Here is a 23,613-nt window from a genome sequence, read left to right as displayed (position 1 = left end):
ACAGGCACGAACTGAGCAAAGCAAACAGGGATATGAAGCTGGTAGACAAGCAGAGTGTGTTAAATGACAGTCCGTGTACAAGGCAGGCAAGGTCCAGAGTAGTCAAGGTCCAATCCGTAGTTAAAAGGTAGGTAGAGTTCAGAGACTAGTTAAAATACGATTCAAGGTAATAAACAGAGGAGTCTAAGAGCAGAGCAGGACAGACAGACAGAGAGCTTGTGCACGTATTACACACACTATCACAAGCATGAGACTGCAGGCTTGGCTGGCTCAAATCAGGTTTGGTTTCTACCTAGAGATGCTAAAACCAGCAGCTATGAGGGATCATGAGCGCTACACGCTCCTAACAAGAGGTCCCACTTTTCCTTACGTAGCTTTATGTAGCTAGCAATTCACTAGAGCAGGGGTCTCCAAACTTTCTGACCAAAGTGCCAGTTTACTGTCCTTTAGACCTCAGGGGGCCAGACTGTGACCAGTGGGAAATCAAAAATGTCCCGGTATTAGTGGGAATAGACAATATATATACCTTGATGGTAAGAGTAAAAATATTATGTAGTGCCTATGGTCAGCAGGAGGAGGGATAGTGCCCCATCATTGGTGTCAGGGGGCGGGAAAGTGTCCCATCATTGGTGTCAATGGAAGGAATAGAGTCCCATTAGTTGGCATTAGAGGGAGGAATAGTGCTTAGTTGTTTATATTAATGGGAGGAAACATGCCCCATTTTTGGTGTCAGTGGAAGGAAAAGTGCCTCATATCAGTCGGAGGAATAGTGCCCCAAGGGGTCCTTCCATGGCGAGTCCCTTGAGGCAACAGCTTCAACTTAATTGTAAGCAACTCTATACACAAAACATTTTTTTCTAATGGTGGTCTATACTGTTATATGCATTGTGATTTTCATGTTATTTCCCCTTTTTTATAGTTAATCAATTGCACCAGCTCCTGAGGAAGTGTTATATACACGAAACGCGTAGAGCATACACAATGCAATTACTATGGATTATGTACTACCTTGTTACACAATGTTTTTATAATTCATTTTTTTACTCATTATGACATATGCTTGTATACCCTTTTGATATGCTATGTTTATTGGGATCTACTGTACGGCATTACTGTCTTTATGATGTTACAACTGTGCATACAAATAAATTAGATTACATGTGCACCATTTCATGTTTTTTGTTTGGATATGTATGCACATATACTTTTGTGTATCATTTTTGATGGTCATTTTAATCACACACCTCATTTAAAGTCCCAATCCCCCCCCCCTTTTTTCATGTTTATATTAGGGATGGAGATACAAAAATTCTTGTAACCTCATTTAAAGTCCCGACTTTCCCTGCTTTCCTTCCAAGGGCTGGATAAAGGCAAGTCTGTGGATCACAGATTGGAGACCACTGAACTAGAGTAATCAAACTTTAGATTCTTTTTTTTTCCAAAGTCAAAAAGCAATAGAATACCTAAAATTATGGATTAATTGACTGCAAATTAATGTGTCCGAAATTTGCCCACGCAAACCTGACAGGAAAAAATCGAATTGTTTTTGAACAAAACTACTACTTTTCTCACTTGTTTTTAATTAGATCTCTTAAAAAAAGCTGTCAATTTATTTCCCAGTTATAGTTTTACAATAATCCAATTTCTGGTGGTAGATCAAAGTCTTGGTAGATAGATTTCTTAGCTTCTGACAATTACAGTGCATACAGTATGTATGCATTTCAATAGTTTTCTTAGCTGTTTATCTGGAGTCTATTTTTAAAGGGGTTCCTCTATAATTCAACGTGTTTTCTGATTTGGCATTATGCTTTTCCCATCCAGTATTTTTCTGGCTGTGTTTGTTTGGAGGCCTTTGTGACCAGAATGTCTATCCTAAAGTGGGCACCCTCTTTGTGCACAAGCTGGATGCTGAGGATTATCAACAACAGTTCCTGAATAAATCAGGTGAGTACATGGCCCATCGATATAGTTTGGCTTTTCAAATGCATTTCAAACCCCTTAATGGCAATTTAAAGTGTAACTCCCTTTACATAAGTAGGTTATAAGTTATATAACTTTTCAGTGACAAATTCATGATACTTGTTACACTCACTCCACAAACAAAGACACACTCCTCCGGGCCGTGTTGCAGGGGATGCTGTCTCCCCCGGATCCTCCCTGATGCCAGCAGCGGTGAGTGATCTCTTTTCTCTGTCCCTGGGCCCTGAGAAAATAATTTTGCTTATGGAATTCTTTAAAGCCAAGGTTGATGGTCTGGTTCTATCTTTGATAGGTATTGGAAAGGAAAGCCACTCTACTACAAATTAGCTAAAAAAGCAGTTAGTCGCCAATGGTGGCATATCCCAACTCTTCTTTCCTTCAATACCAACAACCTCTACAGATCCATAGCTTCGCTCAAGACTCACCTCTCTTATACATGGACAATCCCGATACTGGCCATCAACACACTCTTACAAATTTGAAGGAACATTGCTGCACTCCACGTAGCTCCTATTACTGTATTATGTAATAGTCAATAAGTTGACTTCTTACAACATTGTCTCCACCCGAGAACCAACCTTCCATAATGTGTTTCGCCACTCCTGGCTTGCTCACAATAGAAAGAGCTAAGTGGAGCGCGGCTGATGTTTATTCATATTTTTAACAGCCTGCCTCTACTTTAACCAGTTTATTGTCTTCTCACCGCCTACACCCTAAGCACTGACTGACAGTTATTCTTCCAAAGGTGTCAGAAAGCCACTTTTCCATGAACAATTCAGGAGCCTTGCCCTCCGATCCTCCCAGGAAACGCAAATTATTGCGCCGGAGGCGATCCTCCATATCAGTAAGCTTGTCAGTAGTAGCAGCATGACCCCTCTGTAAATCAGACACAGTGGCCTGTAAAGGGCGGTATGCGTCCTCCATATCACTAATATGCTGTTCAGCATTGCCCACCCTATGGCGGAGGTTAAGGACATCCTGTTTTAAGAACAACAAGTCCATCCGCACAGAATCTATCTGTGTAGTGAGGGAGGCTTGACAATGCTGGATGGCATCCATACTGGCAGACAGGGTAGGTTCAGGCCTACCAGCGGAGGGATCCTACTCTGAAGGAGTGGGGGGGCCCAGGGACAGAGAAAAGAGATCACTCACCGCTGCTGGCATCAGGGAGGATCCGGGGGAGACAGCATCCCCTGCAACACGGCCCAGAGCAGTGTGCACAGGCTGTTCCGAGGAGCGCCCAGCCGGAGACGGAGGCCCCACGCTCCATGGCAAGCCAGCGCCATCTTGGGACAGAGCGATCGAGAAGGCCGGCAGATGGAATCCAGGCGCCGCTGGACCGGGATGGCCGATTTTGTCCATTGCTGCGGATGCACCGAGGGACCAGGATGAAGAAGGTGTCCGTAGTAGGTGAGTACGGGGTCGGGTTCCACAAGGATAGTTGGAGGATCAGGGCATACAGGACGGAGCTCCGGAGCCGCGCTGCTTTCACATCCGGTATCCGGCCACTCCCCCCCCCCCCCCCCCGCTGACAGTTATTCTTGCCCTTAAAAGTTAGGAGATACTCAATTTGCCTATGTTTTTATGTTACGGAGGCAGGAAATTTACCTCTTTGATTCATGTATACCAATAGGGAGAGCATCAGATATCTTGCTGACCCAACACAAAATGCCTGCCGACACCAAGAAATGGCACTAACTTTCAATACCCTGACATATACACTTTACATAACTTATTTTGTCTACTAACCCCTTGGTATGCTAACAGCCCATCTAAGAAATACTTGGTACTTCCAAGTATAGAGAAACACATGACATTCCCCCACCTCTGAACAGTGTAGCTTTTGGTGCCTATGCCTAAGTGGCCAGTGCTCGAGCGCTATTACATGGCAATTGGGGAAGCATGCTCAAGCACTATGTAAGTATCAGCTTGCCTGGTCTAGGGATTTTGGACAACCCGGCAGTCGATCAGTGCAGCAGGGAAATCACTAAAATGTAAAAATGTGCTTCATATACTCCATGGATCAAAGTGAACTTATTATTTTGTCTAAAATGGGCAAAGTACATGTTTAAGCATTGGGTGGGTGTTTAATACACCTGACCATGCATCGTTAGAGCTGGACATATTAAAATCTGCACACTCAATGCCCAAGGTTAAAGTTTACATTTGAACCACTTACATAAAAAATATTGTATTTTTATAGAAACTTGAGATTCCTCTTCAACCCAATGTTGTGTTCCACATCTCCAGGTAATGAGCAAACTCAACCTATTTCCTTCCATGCTAATTTGGAAGGGTTCCCAGACTTGCCTGGATGGCTGCGTTATACCCAGCGCTCCCCATGGCACAGTGGATATCTGTATGGTTCCCCAGTCAACCCAGGGAAGCAAGTCATAGAGGTAATTTGTGTTCATATTGTAGAATGGTATCTTCTTCACAGCCCATATAAAATGGTAACCTAAATTATCTTTATCTGTTTTTTAGATCACAGTGTATAATAGACACAAATTTGAAATGCTTAGAGAAAAGATAATTTTCCATATCCGTTCTGCTGAAGGTAGGTGGTTTGAAGTACTCTTGAATGTGTAAGCCAACAGTAACATTTCATATAGTAATGGGGTGTTTCCGAGTCCCGACTGAAGAATAATGTATGTATCTGTCCAAAGCTATACAATATCTATACACTGCTATGCTTTGTTCCCCGTCTTTTAATGTTCTCTGGGGTGCCTGCATCAGAAGAGAGCATTGGGAAGAATGGCGTTTGCAGGGATATTATTCAACGAAACCATCCATTGTACCTTGGCTACATCGGATGATACTATTTCATATAGCAGTATTGGATCTTTGACATTGCCTTGGCCTACACTGTCTAAATTGAGAACACCCTCTTTCTATCTGAAAGAATATAATGATATTGTCATCATCTCCTCCTGTAGTAACAGGCAGTAGTAGATTACTAGTACTGGATGTACACAACACAGACTAACATGGCTAATTAGTTAACCACTTAAGCCCCGGAAGATTTTACCCCCTTCCTGATCAGGGGGTAGTTTGCGATTCGGCACTGCTTGACTTTAACAGACAATTGCGCGGTCGTGCGATGCTGTACCTAAACTAATTTGACGTCCTTTTTTCCCACAAACAGAGCTTTCTTTTGGTGGTATTTGATCACCTGTGCGATTTTCTGATTGTGCGCTATAAACAAAAAAAGAGCGACAATTTTGCATAAATAACAATATTTTTAAAATTCTTTCACATGAAATTCCCCCCCAAAAAATGTAAAAATCTAAATTTTTTAACATTTTAGGCCAATTTATTTTCTGCTACATATGTTTGGAAAAAAAAAATCGCAATAAGCGTATTTTGATTGGTTTGCGCAAAAGTTATTGCGTTTACTAACTAAGGGAAAGATTTTTGTCATTTTTATTTTTTATTATTTTTAACCACTTAAGCCCCGGAGGATTTGGCTGCTAAACGACCAGAGGGCATTTTGCGATTCGGCACTGCGTGACTTTAACGGACAATTGCGCGGTCGTGCGACGCTGTACCGAAACGAATTTGGCGTCCTTTTTTTCCCACAAACAGAGCTTTCTTTTGGTGGTATTTGATCACCTGTGCGATTTTTTGATCACGCGCTATAAACAAAAAAAGAGCGTAAATTTTGCAAAAATAGCAATATTGTTCCCTTTTTTTTATATGAAATTCCCCCAAAAAAAATGTAAAAATCAAAATTTTTTAATATTTTCGGCCAATTTGTTTTATGCTACCTATGTTTGGTAAAAAAAATCGCAAAAAGCGTATTTTGATTGGTTTGCGCAAAAGTTATTGCGTTTACTAACAAAGGGAAAGATTTTTGTCATTTTTGTTGTTTTTTTTTTTAACGCGTAATGGCGGCGATCTGCGATTTTTTTTGCGGTACTGCGACATTGCGGCGGACAGATCGGACCCTTGACTGACATTTTTGACACTTTTGGGGTTACCAGTGACATTTCTACAGTAATCAGTGCTATACATATGCACTGTTACTGTAAAAATGCACTGGTAGTGAAGGGGTTAACTTTATTTGAGAGGGAGGGGCTGTGTGTGTCCCTAGGGGCGTGATTCTAACTGTGATTGGCTGTGGCTTCAACTGTATGCAGAGTGATCAATGGATCTACATAGTAGATCCATGTGATCAGCTCTCATACAGAGAGGAGAATGACAGGCAGCTTGTTTACACAAGCTGCCTGACTATCTCCCTCTCCCCCGCCGATCGCAGAGTGGCCGGCGGCGATCGGGTCCGCCGGTCACGCGCGCGGGGGGGTCCGTGACCACGCGGGAGCGGGAGCGCGCCTCCGGCGGCGCGCGCTCGCTCCCTAAACCCTCACAGGCGAGCGACGTAGACCTACGTCACTTTGCCTGTGAGGGGCTGACCGCCCACGTAGATAGTCGTGCGGCGGTCGGCAAGTGGTTAACGAGTAATGGCGGCGATCTGCGATTTTTCTTTTGCGGGACTGCAACATTGCGGCGGACAGATCGGACCCTTGATTGACATTTTTGACACTTTTGGGGGTACCAGTGACATTACTACAGTAATCAGTGCTATACATATGCACTGTTATTGTAAAAATGACACTGGCAGGGAAGGGGTTAACTTTATTGGAGAAGGAGGGGTTAAGTGTGTCCCTAGGGGCGTGCTTCTAACTGTAAAGGGGCGTGGCTTTTCATGTAACAGCAGAGATCTACGGTCCTACATAGCAGGACCGTATGATCTGTGCTGTTACACAAGGGAGAATGACAGGCGGCTTTGTTTACACTAGCCGCCTGCGTTTCTCCCTCTGTAACCGACAATCGCGAGTGACCGACGTACATCATGTCCGCCGGTTATGATGTCCGCCGGTCACACGCGCGGGGATCAGAGTGAACGAACAGGGGCGGGAGCGCGCTTTCGGCGGCGCGCTCGCCCCCTATTGGCTCGCAGGTGAGTGACGTACCGGTATGTCACTTTGCCTGCACGGGGCTGACCGCCACAGTATATATACTTGCGGCGGTCGGCAAGTGGTTATAACTACAGGCATAAGCAGATGACAGAATTATTCGTCAATTACAGATGGCTAGCTCAAAAGGCAGCTGATTTGGGGAACATCTGTGCACAGATGTCTCTCTGGTAAAACAGTGATTTTTGGTGCCAGTATGGTGGGAGGGCGCTTTTGAAGCAGATCTTGGGACAAAAATTCAAGTAATTACAGGACAGATCCACAGGCAGCATATTACACATGAGTACATCAAAGTATTCAATCATAGTGATTCTTATCATAGATACCAGTAAAGCTAACCGGTGACCTGTATACAAGCCCTTGTTCAGCAAAAGAAACAAAATCAAAAAAGACAAAAGCAAATAAAACTTGTCAAACCCTTAAACCACTGGAGTGCGTTATGAGCTCTATGCCCCAAGTATAGGGGGTCCTCGAACCTCCCTTCATTCCAGCCTATTATAAATCACTCACCTTCTGGAGCCTCCTCCAAGGTTGCTGGGGAGTTCCTCCCATTGGAACCATACTTTGGTAAATTTTTTGGGGCATCCACGGTCTCATATATCATTCTATAAAGTGGAAGGTACGTATTAACCAGTTGTTTCCAAGAATAAGAGTGTCTGCATATATCCATCTCCTGGCAAACAGCTTGCACACATAAAAAAGAAAAGCCTAATAAAAATTTTTGTATCATTAAGGCCCATACATAAAAAAAGTACGAAAAAAATACCATTTTGGAAGCGGACTTATGATAATCTGATTGTTAGTACACAGCTTTTGAGAGCCAATCAGATTGTGCACAATTATCCTATGGGACAAACAGGAATTTTTTTTCCGTACAATACCAGATTGTACGATTTTTGTTTAATCAGTACACCTTTTGTCCATGTAGCACTACTGCCATGGGAGTTGCTGGTTACGGATTCCCCTAGGTTACCCATAGCAACAACTTGACAAAATAGCATATTCTAAGTGCTCGGCTCAGTCAGAAAATAGTCCAGGGGTTTTGGTTGATTTATTTGAGAACTGGGATAGGAGAAGGGATGAGTGGGATACTCCAACTGAACAAACTATGTACAATTGCTGGGGCTTCTATGTAACGCTGAGTGTGGCAAGGCCGCTGCTTCACCTTGCCACTTTAGTGAAGAAGAATTTACTGAACTGTACTGCACTGTGAATCACTCTTCAGGGTCCTACTCGGCACCCCCTTTGTCCCCCTCTTCAAGGTTATAAACGGCACCCCCTTTTACTCTGACACTCTGTGTGAGCTGGCCCCTTGATCCTCTGACTTCACTGGAGTGGTCCCTCTTCCTGGGCAGACCCTTTGGCAAGTCCCCTGGTACTTTCGGACACTGTTTTTCCCAGAAGACTCTGCCAGCAGCACCACTGTCAGCTCTACTGGATCCTCTGCAGCTCAGCTCCACACCTGGTTCACTAGGCTGACTGCCTAAGACCACTTTCCTCATACAGCAGGAGGAGAGACCAGCCGTCAGCCTCCTCCTGAGACTCTGCTTCCCACCAAAGACGCCCTGTCACATGTCCCCCCGGCCTTTATGAGAAATCCCAGGATGCACTGCAAGAGTGCCCTCCCACTGGGACTCTCATAAATGCCAATGTGTCACTGGCCAGGTTTCCTCCACTGTCCAACAGGCTCCCCTATTGGATGCAGTGGGGTTACTCCCTTAGACCCGGTGAATCACACATGGGAACATGCAACAGGCAACCTAATAGATCAGGATCACCTGATAGGCAGAAGGAGCATAAGATGCTTTTACCTGGCACCTACCTATGATTGGGCTACATCCTCAAAATACAATACAATACATTACAACACTTCCGAAATTTTTATTCAGTCATACGAGAATTTTGTAACTTTAGTAACCTCTAAATTATGGAGACTAGCATGCAAAAAAAAAAAAAAAAAAAGACGATCATTCGCCCAATGTTCTCATTGTGTGTACCAGGCTTTACTCATTTCCTCATCACCAATGACACCTAGCAAACATAAAAGTGGGTTATATATGTTTTGGAAGGCAAAATTTTTAGCCAAAAATTCCATCACCTGAGGCTGAAGAGTCCTAACATTCGGCATTCCCAAATCATATGTATAAAAGTGCCCTAATTGAGCCCAAATTGAGCCCAAGAAGAGCCATTTTCAAGTTTTAAAAAGTCCCCCAAGGATGGGTTACAACCTTCACATTTGATCACAGCCTAAAACTTGCCCTTTAATATCTCCCCGAATCCTGACCCCTAGCCTAAAGGCCCGTACACACGTACCGATCGTCGGCATACAAACGTCGGTGGACGAAGGATCTGCCGATTGTACGCGTGTTAGTATGGTGCCTCCGACAGATGTCTGCGCACAATCCGCGGACAAAAGTCTTTCGTGCAAACATGAAAATATTTGTATGCCGACACCAGAACGGACGATTGTTCGCCTGTCAGTACACAATTCGGCCGACAGACCGCAGATTTGCAAGACTGGGCATGCTCAGAAAATAGAAAACACAGGGAAAGTTAACCATTACATGACATCACTTCTGCAGTCGGCGGACAAAATTCTTGTGCTGTCCTTGTGCTGTCTTTGCACTTTTCAGCAGACACCGACATCCCGGGGAGAAAAGAGGAACATTTGTAAGCCGACCATCGGTACGTGTGTACGGGCCTTTAGCCTAACACTCCACCCTTAATCCAACGGTAACCCTGAAACAGGCCCCAGCAGGTAAGCCCTATAGAGAACCTGTGCTATGTCCATACAGCTCACCTTGCTGCTGCTGTCTGAACAGTGATGAAGGAGTAAAGGAAAGGTAAGTATAAGCAGCTTGACGGTCACTAACAAAGCAAACTTGTTGCTTTAATGCAAAAATGGAGAGACAGCGCTCAAAATTGGTGGTCAAGAAATACCTAAAATTTGGTGCATACACAAATAATATTGCTGGTATAAATATATCACATTCAAATAAAGTGACAGTGCAAGTGTCGCAATGATTAAAGTGACGGTGCATAAACTCTATGTAGAAAAAATTAAATGCATATAAATAGTGACAGAACTTATGTGCAAAATGCAAATGTAATATCAGCAGCAAAAAATACAGTGACTTTAGGTGCTCTACATTCATAAAGGAGTAATTCCTTTTGTTAGCAACTTGTGCATATAATAAAGGCAGTCCTTATGTGCAAAATTGCAAATGCAGTATAAACAACAACAAATCAAAAAATATAGTCCAATGACTTTAAAGTGCTCAGTGCTGTGAGAAAAGGTGCTTCCATATGGCGAGATAGGAAGAGGAAAGAAAATCCACCACCAAATGTACTACACACTTACCAGATGACCCCTTGGGGTCTAGCCTTGGTAAGTGGTATGCTGTACGCAGGGTCCCAATAGGAATGGAATGCCGCCCTAGCTCGTATGTTAATCTGTCCACCTAGGGGAACTGGTAAATTCTTGATCCAAAGCCTCTCACACAGACCGATCATATAAGAAAGAAGTGACTTCATGGCATAGTACGTATACTCAGTTTAATAAAGGAAAAAAGGAGCCACTTACATCAGGTAGTCAAAGGAACAGCTTTACAGCATCGCACGCCGGTTTGCGTTCCGGCTGCGTTCCAAGGAACCGGAAGTGACGTGGGCGTAATGCGCGGACCCGACCGGTTTCGTCAGCCTACGTGTGATGTCATCAGGGATCACCTAAACTTGTTGCTTTGAATTGCAAAGCATAAGTTCAATTTACTCTCACCTTAATCCTAAAAAAATGTTAACCCTAAAAGTTAACCCTGAAGGCCATGTCACATTGCTAAGAATCCACTTGCCTTCACTTATCCAAATCACTGACTGGACCAGCAAGATATCAGTTCATGGCTGGTCCATTCGGTAGAGATGCTAGTGCCAGAATCATTAGTGTGCCATTATCCTCAGGGTCAGTCTAATCGATTCATTCTCAACCAGGGTTCCTCCAGAGGTTGCTAGAGATTCATTGGGCTGTGGCTGATTGACCTCCCATTCGATGTGCCATCATACTTCCAGAACCAGCAGCATGACACCCATAATCATTTTAGCTTTTTGTTGGGGTGGCATTCTGATCACCACTATTAGAGGGACATTTTTCCAACTGGACATCAATGTAAGAGGCATTTTACCAATAATTCTTAAGCAATGTGTTTTAGAAGGGTTCTCTGAGACCTAAACATTTTCTAAGTGCTTCTCTTGGGCAAAAAGTTTTAAAAAGGCTGGTTTGACCATAGGGGTGGGTGAGATCACTATACTTTCTCAACTCTTTGGTAATGAACCCAGCTCAGAGAACTACCAGTTGTACTAATGTACCGTTCTTTTTGGGTGGAATATCTCATGACTGAGGCAGATTCGTTACTTTTGTTATCTCATTTATGTATTTTCCTCGAAAACGTTGTGTTTGTAGATGTGCCACCCCCGTTTCGAGCTGAGTTTTTGGTTGACAACATGGACGTGGAGGAGATGCTTCCCCCAGAAGCTCAGCACAACTTTCAGGTTCCTCTGCAGGTGGTTTGGAACACCCAGAGACTGTCTATCATTAATATCACATCAGCACTGGACAAAGGAGGAAGGGTGCCGCTCCCACTTCCAGGACGTAAAGAGGGGTAAGTTGTATGCTGCTACTTTTCTCATCTACCCATTTCCTTTACTCTTAAAGAGATTAAAGCCTCGTACACACGCAACGATTATCGGCCGACCGATCGTCCATCTTTTGTCCAGAGTGGTGTTTTGTTGGTTGGAATGTGCCTAGACTGCACACGAATTTTCTCGCCAGACAAAATTCTACTTCAGAAGTGATGTCATGTGTTGGTTTGCTTTCTTTGTGTTCTTTCTTCTCTGAGCATGCCCAGTCTTGCTCATAAGATTTTTTCCTGTCGAAATCTGTGCTGACTGCACGAAAATCGGCCGTGTTTTGACGGCGGACAAAAATTTTATAGCCTGCACACCAGATTTTTTTCGGCCGAAAAGTCAGAGTCGGTTGTCGGAAGCATCATCCTAACAAGCCGAAAATCGGCAGATCGGTCGTCGGACGAAAACTCCCTGCGGAATTTCGACGCCTATGTACGAGGCTTTACACTTTCAGGTAAAAAAAAAAAAAAAAATGGGGGCTTTATTAAAATAAAATTTGTTTTCCTAAATGACTTCTGGTTGTTAATTGGATGACAAATGTCAAATGATTACCACCTGAAATAGAGAAATAAGGATACTCTTAAGAGAAGTAAGAGAAAATGTAGGTTTCCATTGTTAGCCTCTCCTTCTGAAAATGCTAATTGTTTTGTCATGTTGATGTAATGGATTTAATATTTTCGTTGCCGACACCGATATTTTGGCCAATGCATATCGGAATCGGCCAATATGCGCCGATATTTTTGTACATTTAACATTTTTTTTTTCTCTTGACAGGTACACTTGTGGAGGGATCTGGGGGTCTAAAAGACCCCAAACCCCTCCTCTGCACTTAAAGCATTCAAAATGCCAAGTTTGGCTGTTTTGAATGTTGTCATTTTTTTTAATCTGGCGCCAGACAGTACCTGGAAGTGATGTCACTCATGAGTCATGACATCACTTCTGGGTTTTTGCATGGAGACCCGATCAGAGCCAAATGCGACTTTGATCGGGTTTTCGGCCACCGTGCAGGCTGGTTGTCTGGGTCTCCCGGTGGGACGGGAGACCCGGGCAAGCCACGGAAGGCAGTGGGAGGGGGGACACCCCCTCCGGCTCCTTGTAATGACAGCCGAGCGGCTTCTCAGCCGCATCGGTTGTCATGACAGGACAGCCGACCGTCGGCTATGGACGCCGGTACCGGGGTGATGCCTCTAGCTGCAGGCATCACTCCGATACAATTTCAAACACTTTCCCGAAATATCGGCAATATCGGTAACCTCAGGGGCCAATTCCGATATATCGGGAAAAGTGCATATCGGCCCTCGATATATCGGCTTTGCCGATAATTGGTCGATCCCTACTATAAACCTTATGACATTTTTAAAAAAAAACTGTTTTCATTACATAACTTTTTTTAGACACTGTGATGTCATTACTTGTGCTTTTTTATGAAATACAGGAAGATCATGGCTGATAAGAGGGGCTGGCAGGATGCTGTACATGGTGGCTTCCTGAAAAACATCACAGCACCCTGTCTTAGTAATCCTCTCAGGAGCCCTCAGCCCTGATGCAATCAGTGGGCTAATTCTTGGGCATAGTTAGGCAAATATCAAAATGCCTTGATGGCTGGAGGATTTCTGTCTTGATGGCTGGAAGATGGCGGCTGATTTCAGTGTAGAAGTGCGCATGCAGACCACCCTGGGTAATGCCCGCATGTGATGCTGATCCTCCATGATTGAAAGAACCAGAGAAAGAAGCTTGGGTGAAAAAGGCTAGATGATGCTGGATGACCTCCAGCAAGGTAATGCGTAGGGCTCACTCTGTGCAGTGATAGAGTAAGTGATTTTAGTAAAGGAGAGAAGAGGAGCCTGTACAACTATGAAGGGAAAGCTGGTGTCCGCATTACACTTTAACAGGGCTTTTTTTTCAGTGCAAATGCGGGCAAAGGGTACTGGGGTCAATTGTTCCTGGCTGCTGGGGGATCTATTGTTGTGGGTGGCAGGGGGTGCTATGTTTGCTGGGAAGATCTATTATTCCAGGTGGTGGATCTACTATTTCTTGGGCGTCAATTGTTGCTGTGAGAGATCTACCGTTGAGAGAGGGGACTATTGTGGCTGGTAAGGATCTATTGTTGCTTTTGGGGTCTATTGCGGGGATCAGTTGTTGCTGGAGGACTATTGTTGCTGGGAAGGGTCTATTGTCGTTGCTGGTGGGGGTCTATTGTTGTTGGCTGGGATTTATTGTTGCTGGGGATTCCATTGTTGTTGTTGGTGGGGGGTCTATTGTTGTTGGCTGGGATCTATTGTTGCTGGAGGTTCCATTGTTGTTGTTGGTGGGGGGTCTATTGTTGTTGGCTGGGATCTATTGTTGCTGGAGGTTCCATTGTTGTTGTTGGTGGGGGTTTATTGTTGCTGGTTGGAATCTAATGTTGCTGGGGGTCCATTGTTGCTAGCAGCAGGGGATCCATTTTACTGCTTTACTTATAATTAACAAATTCCATGCAAATGACTTAGCATCACATAATGATACTTTATTCTGTATTCTCTAAAACGGGTGGTACTGGGTGGTACCAGGAGACAATACTCTGAGGTAGGGAGGGGGCAGAGTTAAGGGGTGAGAAGGGGAGAGTACCTGCTCCTATTTGTTGAAAAAAGCCCTGCACTTTATGGTAAATCAGGCCTTAGCAGCACTTCACAGCGGTTTATTAGCAATTCAATGATTTCATGTACGGCTTGGAGATTATCCTGGCTGTCTTGCAGATGTGCATGCTCTGCTTTTCTCCTGATAGGCAAAGCTTACTGGCAGCTGATTGGCTTTCACCCAAAATTACTGTTACAATATCGTGTGTGTGTATAAGTGTAGCCTGAATATTAGACTGTTATCCCTTTCAGTAGCAGGAACCAATGTCTATGCTTTAACATTCCCTTTATTAAATACATTGTTGCTAAATAATCATCTAAAATGAATGTTTTACAGTAAATATTATATATTGTTATATTATTATTATTATTATTATTATTTTAATATACTTATTACAATAAAATTATATTATTGTTATCAACAACAACAATAATAAGAATAATATAATTATATTATAATAATTATAATCAAATTATACAACGTTGTATATTAAAATGTTTCAGTATATATTACTATAATGATATTATGCTTAATTTTATTAATAATAATAATATATTCTAATAATTATCAATATTAATATTAATAATAGTTACAACATCAATAACAATACAAATATTAATAATAAAACATTATATAAAAATTTATAAAATACTTGCTGCATTACAGTATGAAATTTGCTAGAAAATAAAGATAGGATTTTTACATTAACTGTCAATAAAAAAAAAAAAAAAAAAGCAAAGTAAGCCTCCGCTATAGAATTAGGATTCCCTTATGGAAAGGGTGGTAACTGGTGGTCAATGCAGCAGAGGATTACTTGCTGGAAACAGAAAAACATTATTGCCGCACAGACAGATGTTGATGAAGGATTAAGTCGAATGCATCCTCCTGCTCTATTAACCTCTTACATTGTCTGTTACCGTATCTGCGGTGGAATCAGGGACCATTTGAGGTCAGGGGTACAATCTTTAAAGCCAAACAGATGATATATATATATATATATATATATATATATATAAACGAAGGGGGGGGGGGGTTTCTTTTGCACACAAATGAGTAAGTGTTGCCACCGTCCCTGTGTAAAACGTTGGGGGTTTTTTTGGCGCCTCAAACCAATAAGAATGGGACTTTATGGGCAAGTGGGCGAGAGTACAGGTATATGAATATACAGTATATACAAAACGATTTAAATAAGTAATGATAGTAGAAGGTGAAAAATTAAGTAGTAATTTATTGACAAATAGTTAAATATTGTTCCAAATATGTTGATAACATAGTGGTGAACAATGTGCTTGGGGAAGAGCCCAAGTGTGAGGAAATAAAAAAGAGGTTGATTCTGAAAGAATCAGTGACATTAGTGCAATAGTGACATTTTGTAGGGATTTTTTGGCTGTTTTCAGGGGATGCTTGTCCCCCCCAAAAAAAATCCCAATTTCTGGTGCGTTTCGGCTCTACTATGGGCCTTTTTCAAAGCGTGGGTCACTCTGTACTTGATCTATAGAAAATAATACATAGGTTTCTTTAACTCCTTGTTAATGTCATCAAGTGTGCTTGAAGTAAGAAAGACAGTTTTTTACATACATGAGTGTAGGTAGCAGTTCCTGCGCAGGGCTCCCCTGTCCTAGTCGCAGTCACAGCGAGATCGTGTTCTGCATATAGCCTAGGATGGTAGAGAAGGAAGTTTGTGGAAATATGGGCATTATAAGCACATTGTGTCCGATTCATATAGAGAGAATGTGGCCACTTATAGTTTGGTGGACTGAAGGGGTTAAAAACGTTCCTCCACGGAGGGTAGGTCTTTTTCCTTTTCCTTTTCCCTCTATCTTGGCCAGAATCTTGGTCTGTTTTAATGTAGTATATATGGTGTCACTGATTAATCCAGGTGACTGATATAGCTTATATCTTGTAGCTTTTAGTGGCTATGATTCCGGATCAGTGTAGTGATTTTGTGCTTAAAACAGTAATTAGTGACTTAGGTGCCCGAATTTTATTGATGAACAAGGAGTTTCCTTTAGAACTTACATTTTAGTAGGTCTTGATGAAAGTATGATCCGTCCTGGCAGCGCAGATTCCATCCGTCCCCTTCCCTCTGCTCGAGAGAAGTGAGGACAGACAGTCGATCCCCGGCCTTATAAAGCCCTTCGCACATGCGCAGTAGTTGCCGCACGTACGAGGGCTTACTTGGAGCGTGACGTGGTTTCTGTTGTGCGCCTGCGCTTGGTGGATGCGCGCGCACATTACTATGGCTTGTAGTCAGGGACGCTCCGTGGCCGCCAGCACGGAAGGAGGGGCCCGCCTTTCCCCTAAGGTGATTGGCAGGTCCCGAGCAGCCCCCACGTGAACACGAAGGGGCTACCCGTGCTGGGTGTGGCTGCGAGGACTCAGGGAAGCTGGTCTGCAGGGCTGTCATCCGTCACTCATGCATGTTGGGTATCAGAGTATATCGGTTTAGATGTAAAACACCACAATCGTGCATTTAATCATTTCTAAGTAGTGATGTCGCGAACCTAAAATTCGCCGTTCGCGAACGGTGAACGTGAACATCGGCAAATGTTCGCGAACCGGCGAACCGGGCGAACCGCCATAGACTTTAATAGGCAGGCGAATTTTAAAACCCACAGGGACTCTTTCTGGCCACAATAGTAATGGAAAAGTTGTTTCAAGGGGACAAACACCTGGACTGTGGCATGCCGGAGAGGGATCACACAAAAAAAAGTTCTTAAAAATTGTAATTTTTTGATAGAGAGCCAATTATTGGAAAAATTAAAAAAAAAATAAAAAATTTCTTTTGATTTAGCATCTGGGGGTCTAAAAAGTGTACCTGTGAAGTTTCAGCTCTGTAGCATGTCCAGGACCAGAAAAAAAATAGAATTAGGGTTAGGGCTAGGGTTAGGGCTAGGGTTAGGTTTAGGGTTTGGGTTATTTTTATGGCTAGGTTTAGAGGGTTAGGGTTAAGGTTAGAGGGTTAGGGTTATGGTTAGAGGGTTAGGGTTAGGTTTAGTGTTAGGGGCTAGGGTTAGGGTTACGGTGAGATACTTAGGGTTAGAGTTAGTAGCCCTACCCCTACCCCTCTAACTCTAACCCTAAGCACTAAAAATAACCCTAACCTTAGCCCTGACCCTAACCCTAGCCCTAACCTTAGCCCTGACCCTAACCCTAGCCCTAACCCTAACCCTAGCCCTAACCCTAATTCTATTTTTTTTCTGGTTCTGGACATGCTACAGAGCTGAAACTTCACAGGTACACTTTTTAGACCCCCCAGACAATAAATCCAAAGAATTTTTTTTTTTTTTTATTTATTTTTTTTTTTCAATAATTGGCTCTCTATCAAAAATGACAATTTTTAAGAACTTTTTTTGTGTGAAGTTTCCGCTCTGTAGCATGTCCAGAACCAGAAACAAAAGATAATTTTTCAGTAGAGCAGGGACACCTGGACTGTGGCATGCCGGAGGGGGATCCATGGCAAAACGCCCATGGAAAATGACGTAGTTGACGCAGAGTCGGGTTTTGATCCATAAAGGGCATAAATCACCTAACATTCCTAAATTGTTTGGAATAACGTGCTTTAAAACATCCAGTGTGTGAATACGATCAGGTATGATGTTTTATCGGTCAAGTAGTGTAAGGGTTACGCCCGCTTCACAGTGACAGACCAAACTCTGACAGACCAAACTCCCCGTTTAACAACAGTCAGTCAGTCAGTCCATTTGCACAACCGCAAACTCCCCATTTGCACAAGGTTGGATACCAAGCTAGCCATGTCCCGTTCCTTGTCCTCACTGACATCATTGAAGGTCTCTTCCTCCACCCAGCCACATACAACACCAAGGGTCCCCGAAAGGTGACAACAAGCCCCCTGGGACGCCTGCTGTGGCTGGTATTCTACCTCCTCAAAGCCAACATCCTCCTCTGACTTCTCTTCTTCAGACTTCTCTCTCTGCGTTGCCACAGGTCCAGCAATTGACAACGACAAGGCTGCTTCTGGTGGTGATGGGGACCACAACTCTTCCTCTTCATGCTCATCTACAGCCTGATCAAGTACTCTTTGCAGGGCACGCTCCAGAAAAAACGCATATGGGATGAGGTCGATGATGTTGCCTTGGGTTCGACTGACCACCAGGGTTGTCACCTCCGCAAAAGGACGCATGAGCCTACAGCCATTGTTCATGAGCATTCAGTAACGCGGCCAAAAAATACCCAGCTCCGCAGAAAGAATGAAAGAAAATGAATGTTTTTTCTATGAAAAATTATCCTGCGGATCGCTTTTGGTCTGTACACAATGAAGCAACGACCTTATCATCTGGGGTGTGCCAACACAATCCTAGAGGTGATCGCTTCATTGTGATACGCAAGCCCCTTCACCAAGACAAGGTAACGATCACGAAGGGGAATTGACACATGTATGTGCCTTTTTTTTTGTTTTTTTGCAGCCACAGTGTAGCACCAGAGGCCAGAAAAATTAGGCATGTACACATGCATGAAAAAGCAGGTATTGTTGCAGCCGCTGCTGTAGCAGCGGCCTGAAAAATTTAGGTTTTAAGGCAGAAAGTGCACTAAAACATTGCGGCTTGAACCGTAGTTGGTGGCGGAGACGTCACGTAAGTCATCCGGCATGCAGAGAATGATTATATACAGCAGCGTGTGGACCATTTTTAGGCCAAGGCATCTCAGTCATCACCAGGCCTTTTTTAGTCAAATGCATCCCCCACTGTCAGTCCCTTCGGGATCCATGCCTCATTCATCTTAATAAACGTGAGGTAATCAAGACTTTTTTGACCTAGGCGACTTCTCTTCTCAGTGACAATACCTCCTGCTGCGCTGAAGGTCCTTTCTGACAGCACACTTGAAGCGGGGCAGGCCAGAAGTTCAATGGCAAATCGGGATAGCTCAGGCCACAGGTCAAGCCTGCACACCCAGTAGTCAAGGGGTTCATCGCTCCTCAGAGTGTCGATATCTGCAGTTAAGGCAAGGTAGTCTGCTACCTGTCGGTCGAGTCGTTCTCTGAGGGTGGACCCCGAAGGGCTGTGGCGATGCATAGGACTAAAAAAGCTCCGCATGTCCTCCATCAACAAGACGTCTGTAAAGCGTCCTGTCCTTGCCGGCGTGGTTGTGGTGGTAGGAGGAGGATTACTTTCACCTCTTCCCCTGTTGGATTCCCGTTGTGCTGTGTAAAGCATACTTTTTAACTTATTTTGTAGCTGCTGCATCCTTTGCGACTGCCGGTAATTGGGTAACATATCACAGACTTTCTGCTTATACCGGGGGTCTAGTAGCGTGGCCACCCAGTACAGGTCGTTCTCCTTCAGCCTTTTTATACGAGGGTCCCTCAACAGGCATGACAGCATGAAAGACCCCATTTGCACAAGGTTGGATGCCGAGCTACTCATGTCCAATTCCTTGTCCTCACTGATGTCATTGAAGGTGTGTTCTTCCCCCCAGCCATGTACAACACCACGGGTACCAGATAGGTGACAACGAGCACCCTGGGATGCCTGCTGTGGTTGGTGTTCCTCCTCCTCAAAGCCACATTCCTCCTCTGACTCCTCTTCCTCACACTCCTCTTCCAGTGTTGCCGCAGGTCCAGCAATCGATGGTAAGGCTGTTTCTGGTGGTGGTGATGGTGACCACAACTCTTCCTCTTCCTCTTCACGCTCATCTACGGCCTGATCCAGCACTCTTCGCAGGGCACGCTCCAGGAAAAAAACATATGGGATGATGTCGCTGATGGTGCCTTCGGTGCGACTCACTAGGTTTGTCACCTCCTCAAAAGGACGCATGAGCCTACAGGCATTGCGCATGAGCATCCAGTAACGTGGCAAAAAAATACCCAGCTCCGCAGAGGCTGTCCTAGCACCCCGGTCATACAAATACTCGTTGACCGCTTTTTCTTGTTGGAGCAGGCGGTCGAACATTAGCAGTGTTAAATTCCAATGTGTCGGGCTGTCGCAAATCAAGCGCCTCACTGGCATGTTGTTTCGCCGCTGAATATCTGCAAAGTGCGCCATGGCCGTGTAGGAACGCCTGAAATGGCCACACACCTTCCTGGCCTGCTTGAGGACGTCCTGTAAGCCTGGGTACTTCTGCACAAAACGTTGCACAATCAGATTCAACACATGTGCCATGCACGGCACATGTGTCAACTTGCCCAAATTCAATGCCGCCAACAAATTGCTGCCGTTGTCACACACCACTTTGCCGATCTCCAGTTGGTGCGGGGTCAGCCACTGATCCACCTGTGCATTCAGGGCGGACAGTAGTGCTGGTCCGGTGTGACTCTCTGCTTTCAGGCAAGTCAACCCCAAGACAGCGTGACACTGTTGTATCCGGCATGTGGAATAGCCCCTGGGGAGCTGGGGGGGTGCAGTTGGTGTGGAGCAAGACGCAACAGCAGAAGAGGACTCAGCCGAGGAGGTTAGCAAAGAGGATGGAGTAGGAGGAGTAGAGGAGGTGGCAGCAGGCCTGCCTGCAAGTCGTGGCGGTGTCACCAACTCCTCTGCAGCAGAGCCACGCATTCCATGCTTGGCAGCCGCCAGCAGGTTTACCCAATGCGCAGTGTAAGTTATATACCTGCCCTGACCGTGCTTTGCAGACCAGCTATCAGTGGTCAGATGGACCCTTGCCCCAACACTGTGTGCCAGACGGGACATGATTTCCTTTTCCACAATAGAGTACAGGTTGGGGATTGCCTTTTGTGAAAAATAATTTCGGCCGGGTACCTTCCACTGCGGTGTCCCAATAGCGACAAATTTTTTGAAGGCCTCAGACTCCACCAGCTTGTATGGTAAAAGCTGGCGGGCTAAGAGTTCCGACAAGCCAGCTGTCAGACGCCGGGCAAGGGGGTGACTCTGTGAGATTGGCTTCTTACGCTCAAACATTTCCTTGACAGACACCTGACTGTGGGCAGGTGAGCAGGAACTGCTGAAGGTGAGAGGCGGAGGGGCGGGTTGTTGATAGGGGGCATGGAGGACAGCAGTGGTTGACGTGGCTGAAGACGCTGGACCAGGAGGAGGATGGTGGCTTTCAGTTTGTGTGCTGCTTTTACTCATGTGTTGATCCCATAGGCGTTTGTGATGTGAGATCATGTGCCTTCGCAAAGCAGTTGTACCTAGGTGGGTGTTGGACTTCCCACGACTCAGTTTCTTTTGGCACAGGTTACAAATGGCATCGCTGATATCAGAGGCAGACACACAAAAAAAATGCCACACTGCTGAGCTTTGCAAGGACGGCATTCTGGTGGTGGCAACAGCTTGCGTTGATTGGCGTGCTGTCTGGCTGACCCCGGGTGCCGAATCTACATGCTGTCTGACTGCGCCACTAGCTCCTTGCGATGACCTCCTCCCCCTGCTTCCAACTCGTCTCCTCCTCCTCCTCCTCTCTGTCTCCCCATCTGAACTTTCCCCCTCTTCTTCTGCTCTTCGAGCAGGCACCCAGGTGACATCCACAGACACATCGTCATCATCAGCCGCTTCACTTGACAACTCAGCAAAGGCAGCAGCAGCAGGTACAACATCATCATCATCATCATCTCAATGTACGTCCATGTGTATAATGCTGCCTGACTGAGACATATCCCCGTTATCTACATCCTCTGGCACTAATAGTTGCGCATCACTTATTTCTTCCAACTGATGTGAAAATAACTCCTCTGATGGATCAAGTGAAGCGGCTGTGGTGCTAGTGTTGGTGGTGGTGCCGGCGGGCTGGCGAGTGGTAAATTGAGAGGTGCCCGAAGCTGAGCTGGAGGAGGATGGTGCATTAAGGTTCCGAGCGGAAGCTGTAGACGATTGGGTGTCCTGTGTAAGCCAGTCAACTATGGCCTCAGAATTTTTTGAGTTCAGGGTCTGTGGTGGCCTCTGAACACTGGGCATTATTCTAGGGCCTAAGGAAATCACAGCACCACGACCACGACGGCCCTTGCGGGGTGGCCTGCCTCTGCCTGTCATTTTTTTTTAATGTGTTGTTACTGTTGTACTATGAGTGCAAGCTGCTGTGCCACCTTATATATCAGTGGTGGGTGGGCAGTGGCACAGTACACTCTCTGTGGACCTGACAGCAGTCACTGGCACCCAGGCAACTGCAATTTAAAAAATATATATATTTTTTTTTACTTTGCAAGCTGCTGTGCCACCTTATATATCAGTGGTGGGTGGACAGTGGCACAGTACACTCTCTGTGGACCTGACAGCAGTCACTGGCACCCAGGCAACTGCAATTTAAAAAATATATATATATATTTTTTTTACTTTGCAAGCTGCTGTGCCACCTTATATATCAGTGGTGGGTGGGCAGTGGCACAGTACACTCTCTGTGGACCTGACAGCAGTCACTGGCACCCAGGCAACTGCAATTTAAAAAATATATATATTTTTTTTTACTTTGCAAGCTGCTGTGCCACCTTATATATCAGTGGTGGGTGGGCAGTGGCACAGTACACTCTCTGTGGACCTGACAGCAGTCACTGGCACCCAGGCAACTGCAATTTAAAAAAAAATATATTTTTTTTTACTTTGCAAGCTGCTGTGCCACCTTATATATCAGTGGTGGGGGGGGGGGGGCAGTGGCACAGTACACTCTCTGTGGACCTGACAGCAGTCACTGGCACACAGGCAACTGCAATTTAAAAAAATATATATTTTTTTTTACTTTGCAAGCTGCTGTGCCACCTTATATATCAGTGGTGGGTGGGCAGTGGCACAGTACACTCTCTGTGGACCTGACAGCAGTCACTGGCACACAGGCAACTGCAATTTAAAAAAAAATATATATTTTTTTACTTTGCAAGCTGCTGTGCCACCTTATATATCAGTGGTGGGTGGGCACACAGTGGCACTGCAGTGGGCACAGTACACTCTGTGGACCTGACAGTCACTGGCAGCCCAGGCAACTGCAATAATAAAAAATATTTTTTTTTTCAATTTATTGCAACAAGATGCTGTGCCACCGTATATATATATCAGTGGTGGGCAGTGCACTGCAGTGGGTACAGTGCACTCTGTGGACCTGACACAGCACTCACTGCAATTATGACAGAGGAAAAAAAAAATATTTTTTAAAATGCCAGGTACTGTGCCTGTGCCACCCGAAATGAGTGTGGTGTGCACACAGTACAGTCTGTGGTAGGTCTGTGGCCTCTCACACACAGCGGGCAGGCAACTGCAGTCACAGTGTACAATATATATATATATATATATATATATATATATATATATATATAGAAAAAACTCTATTACCTTACCAGCCCTTAAAAGGGCTTTTGGGGACGCTAAATATATATATATGTATATATATAAATAAAAAAAAAAAAAACCTCAATTACCAGCCCTTAAAAGGGCTTTTGGGGACACTAGATAGATAGATAGATATATAT

General features: G+C 44.6%; 1 protein-coding gene across 2 annotated transcripts in view; it reads left to right on the top strand.

Annotated features, from left to right (window-relative positions):
* Positions 1–23,613, top strand: part of SGCA (sarcoglycan alpha) — a 55,803-nt gene that overhangs the window by 5,495 nt on the left and 26,695 nt on the right. For both annotated transcript variants that reach the window (XM_082271253.1, XM_082271254.1), the window contains exons 2-5: positions 1,822–1,944; positions 4,231–4,379; positions 4,465–4,537; positions 11,410–11,608. In XM_082271253.1, coding sequence (XP_082127379.1) covers positions 1,822–1,944; positions 4,231–4,379; positions 4,465–4,537; positions 11,410–11,608 — 544 coding nt within the window. The remainder of the gene's footprint in view (positions 1–1,821; positions 1,945–4,230; positions 4,380–4,464; positions 4,538–11,409; positions 11,609–23,613) is intronic.

Source organism: Pelophylax lessonae (genome assembly GCF_965119305.1).
Source record: "Pelophylax lessonae genome assembly, chromosome: 11".
NCBI lineage: Eukaryota > Metazoa > Chordata > Amphibia > Anura > Ranidae > Pelophylax > Pelophylax lessonae.
The sequence above is the reverse complement of the archived record's forward strand: the minus strand, read 5'-3'. Positions and strand labels throughout refer to the sequence as shown.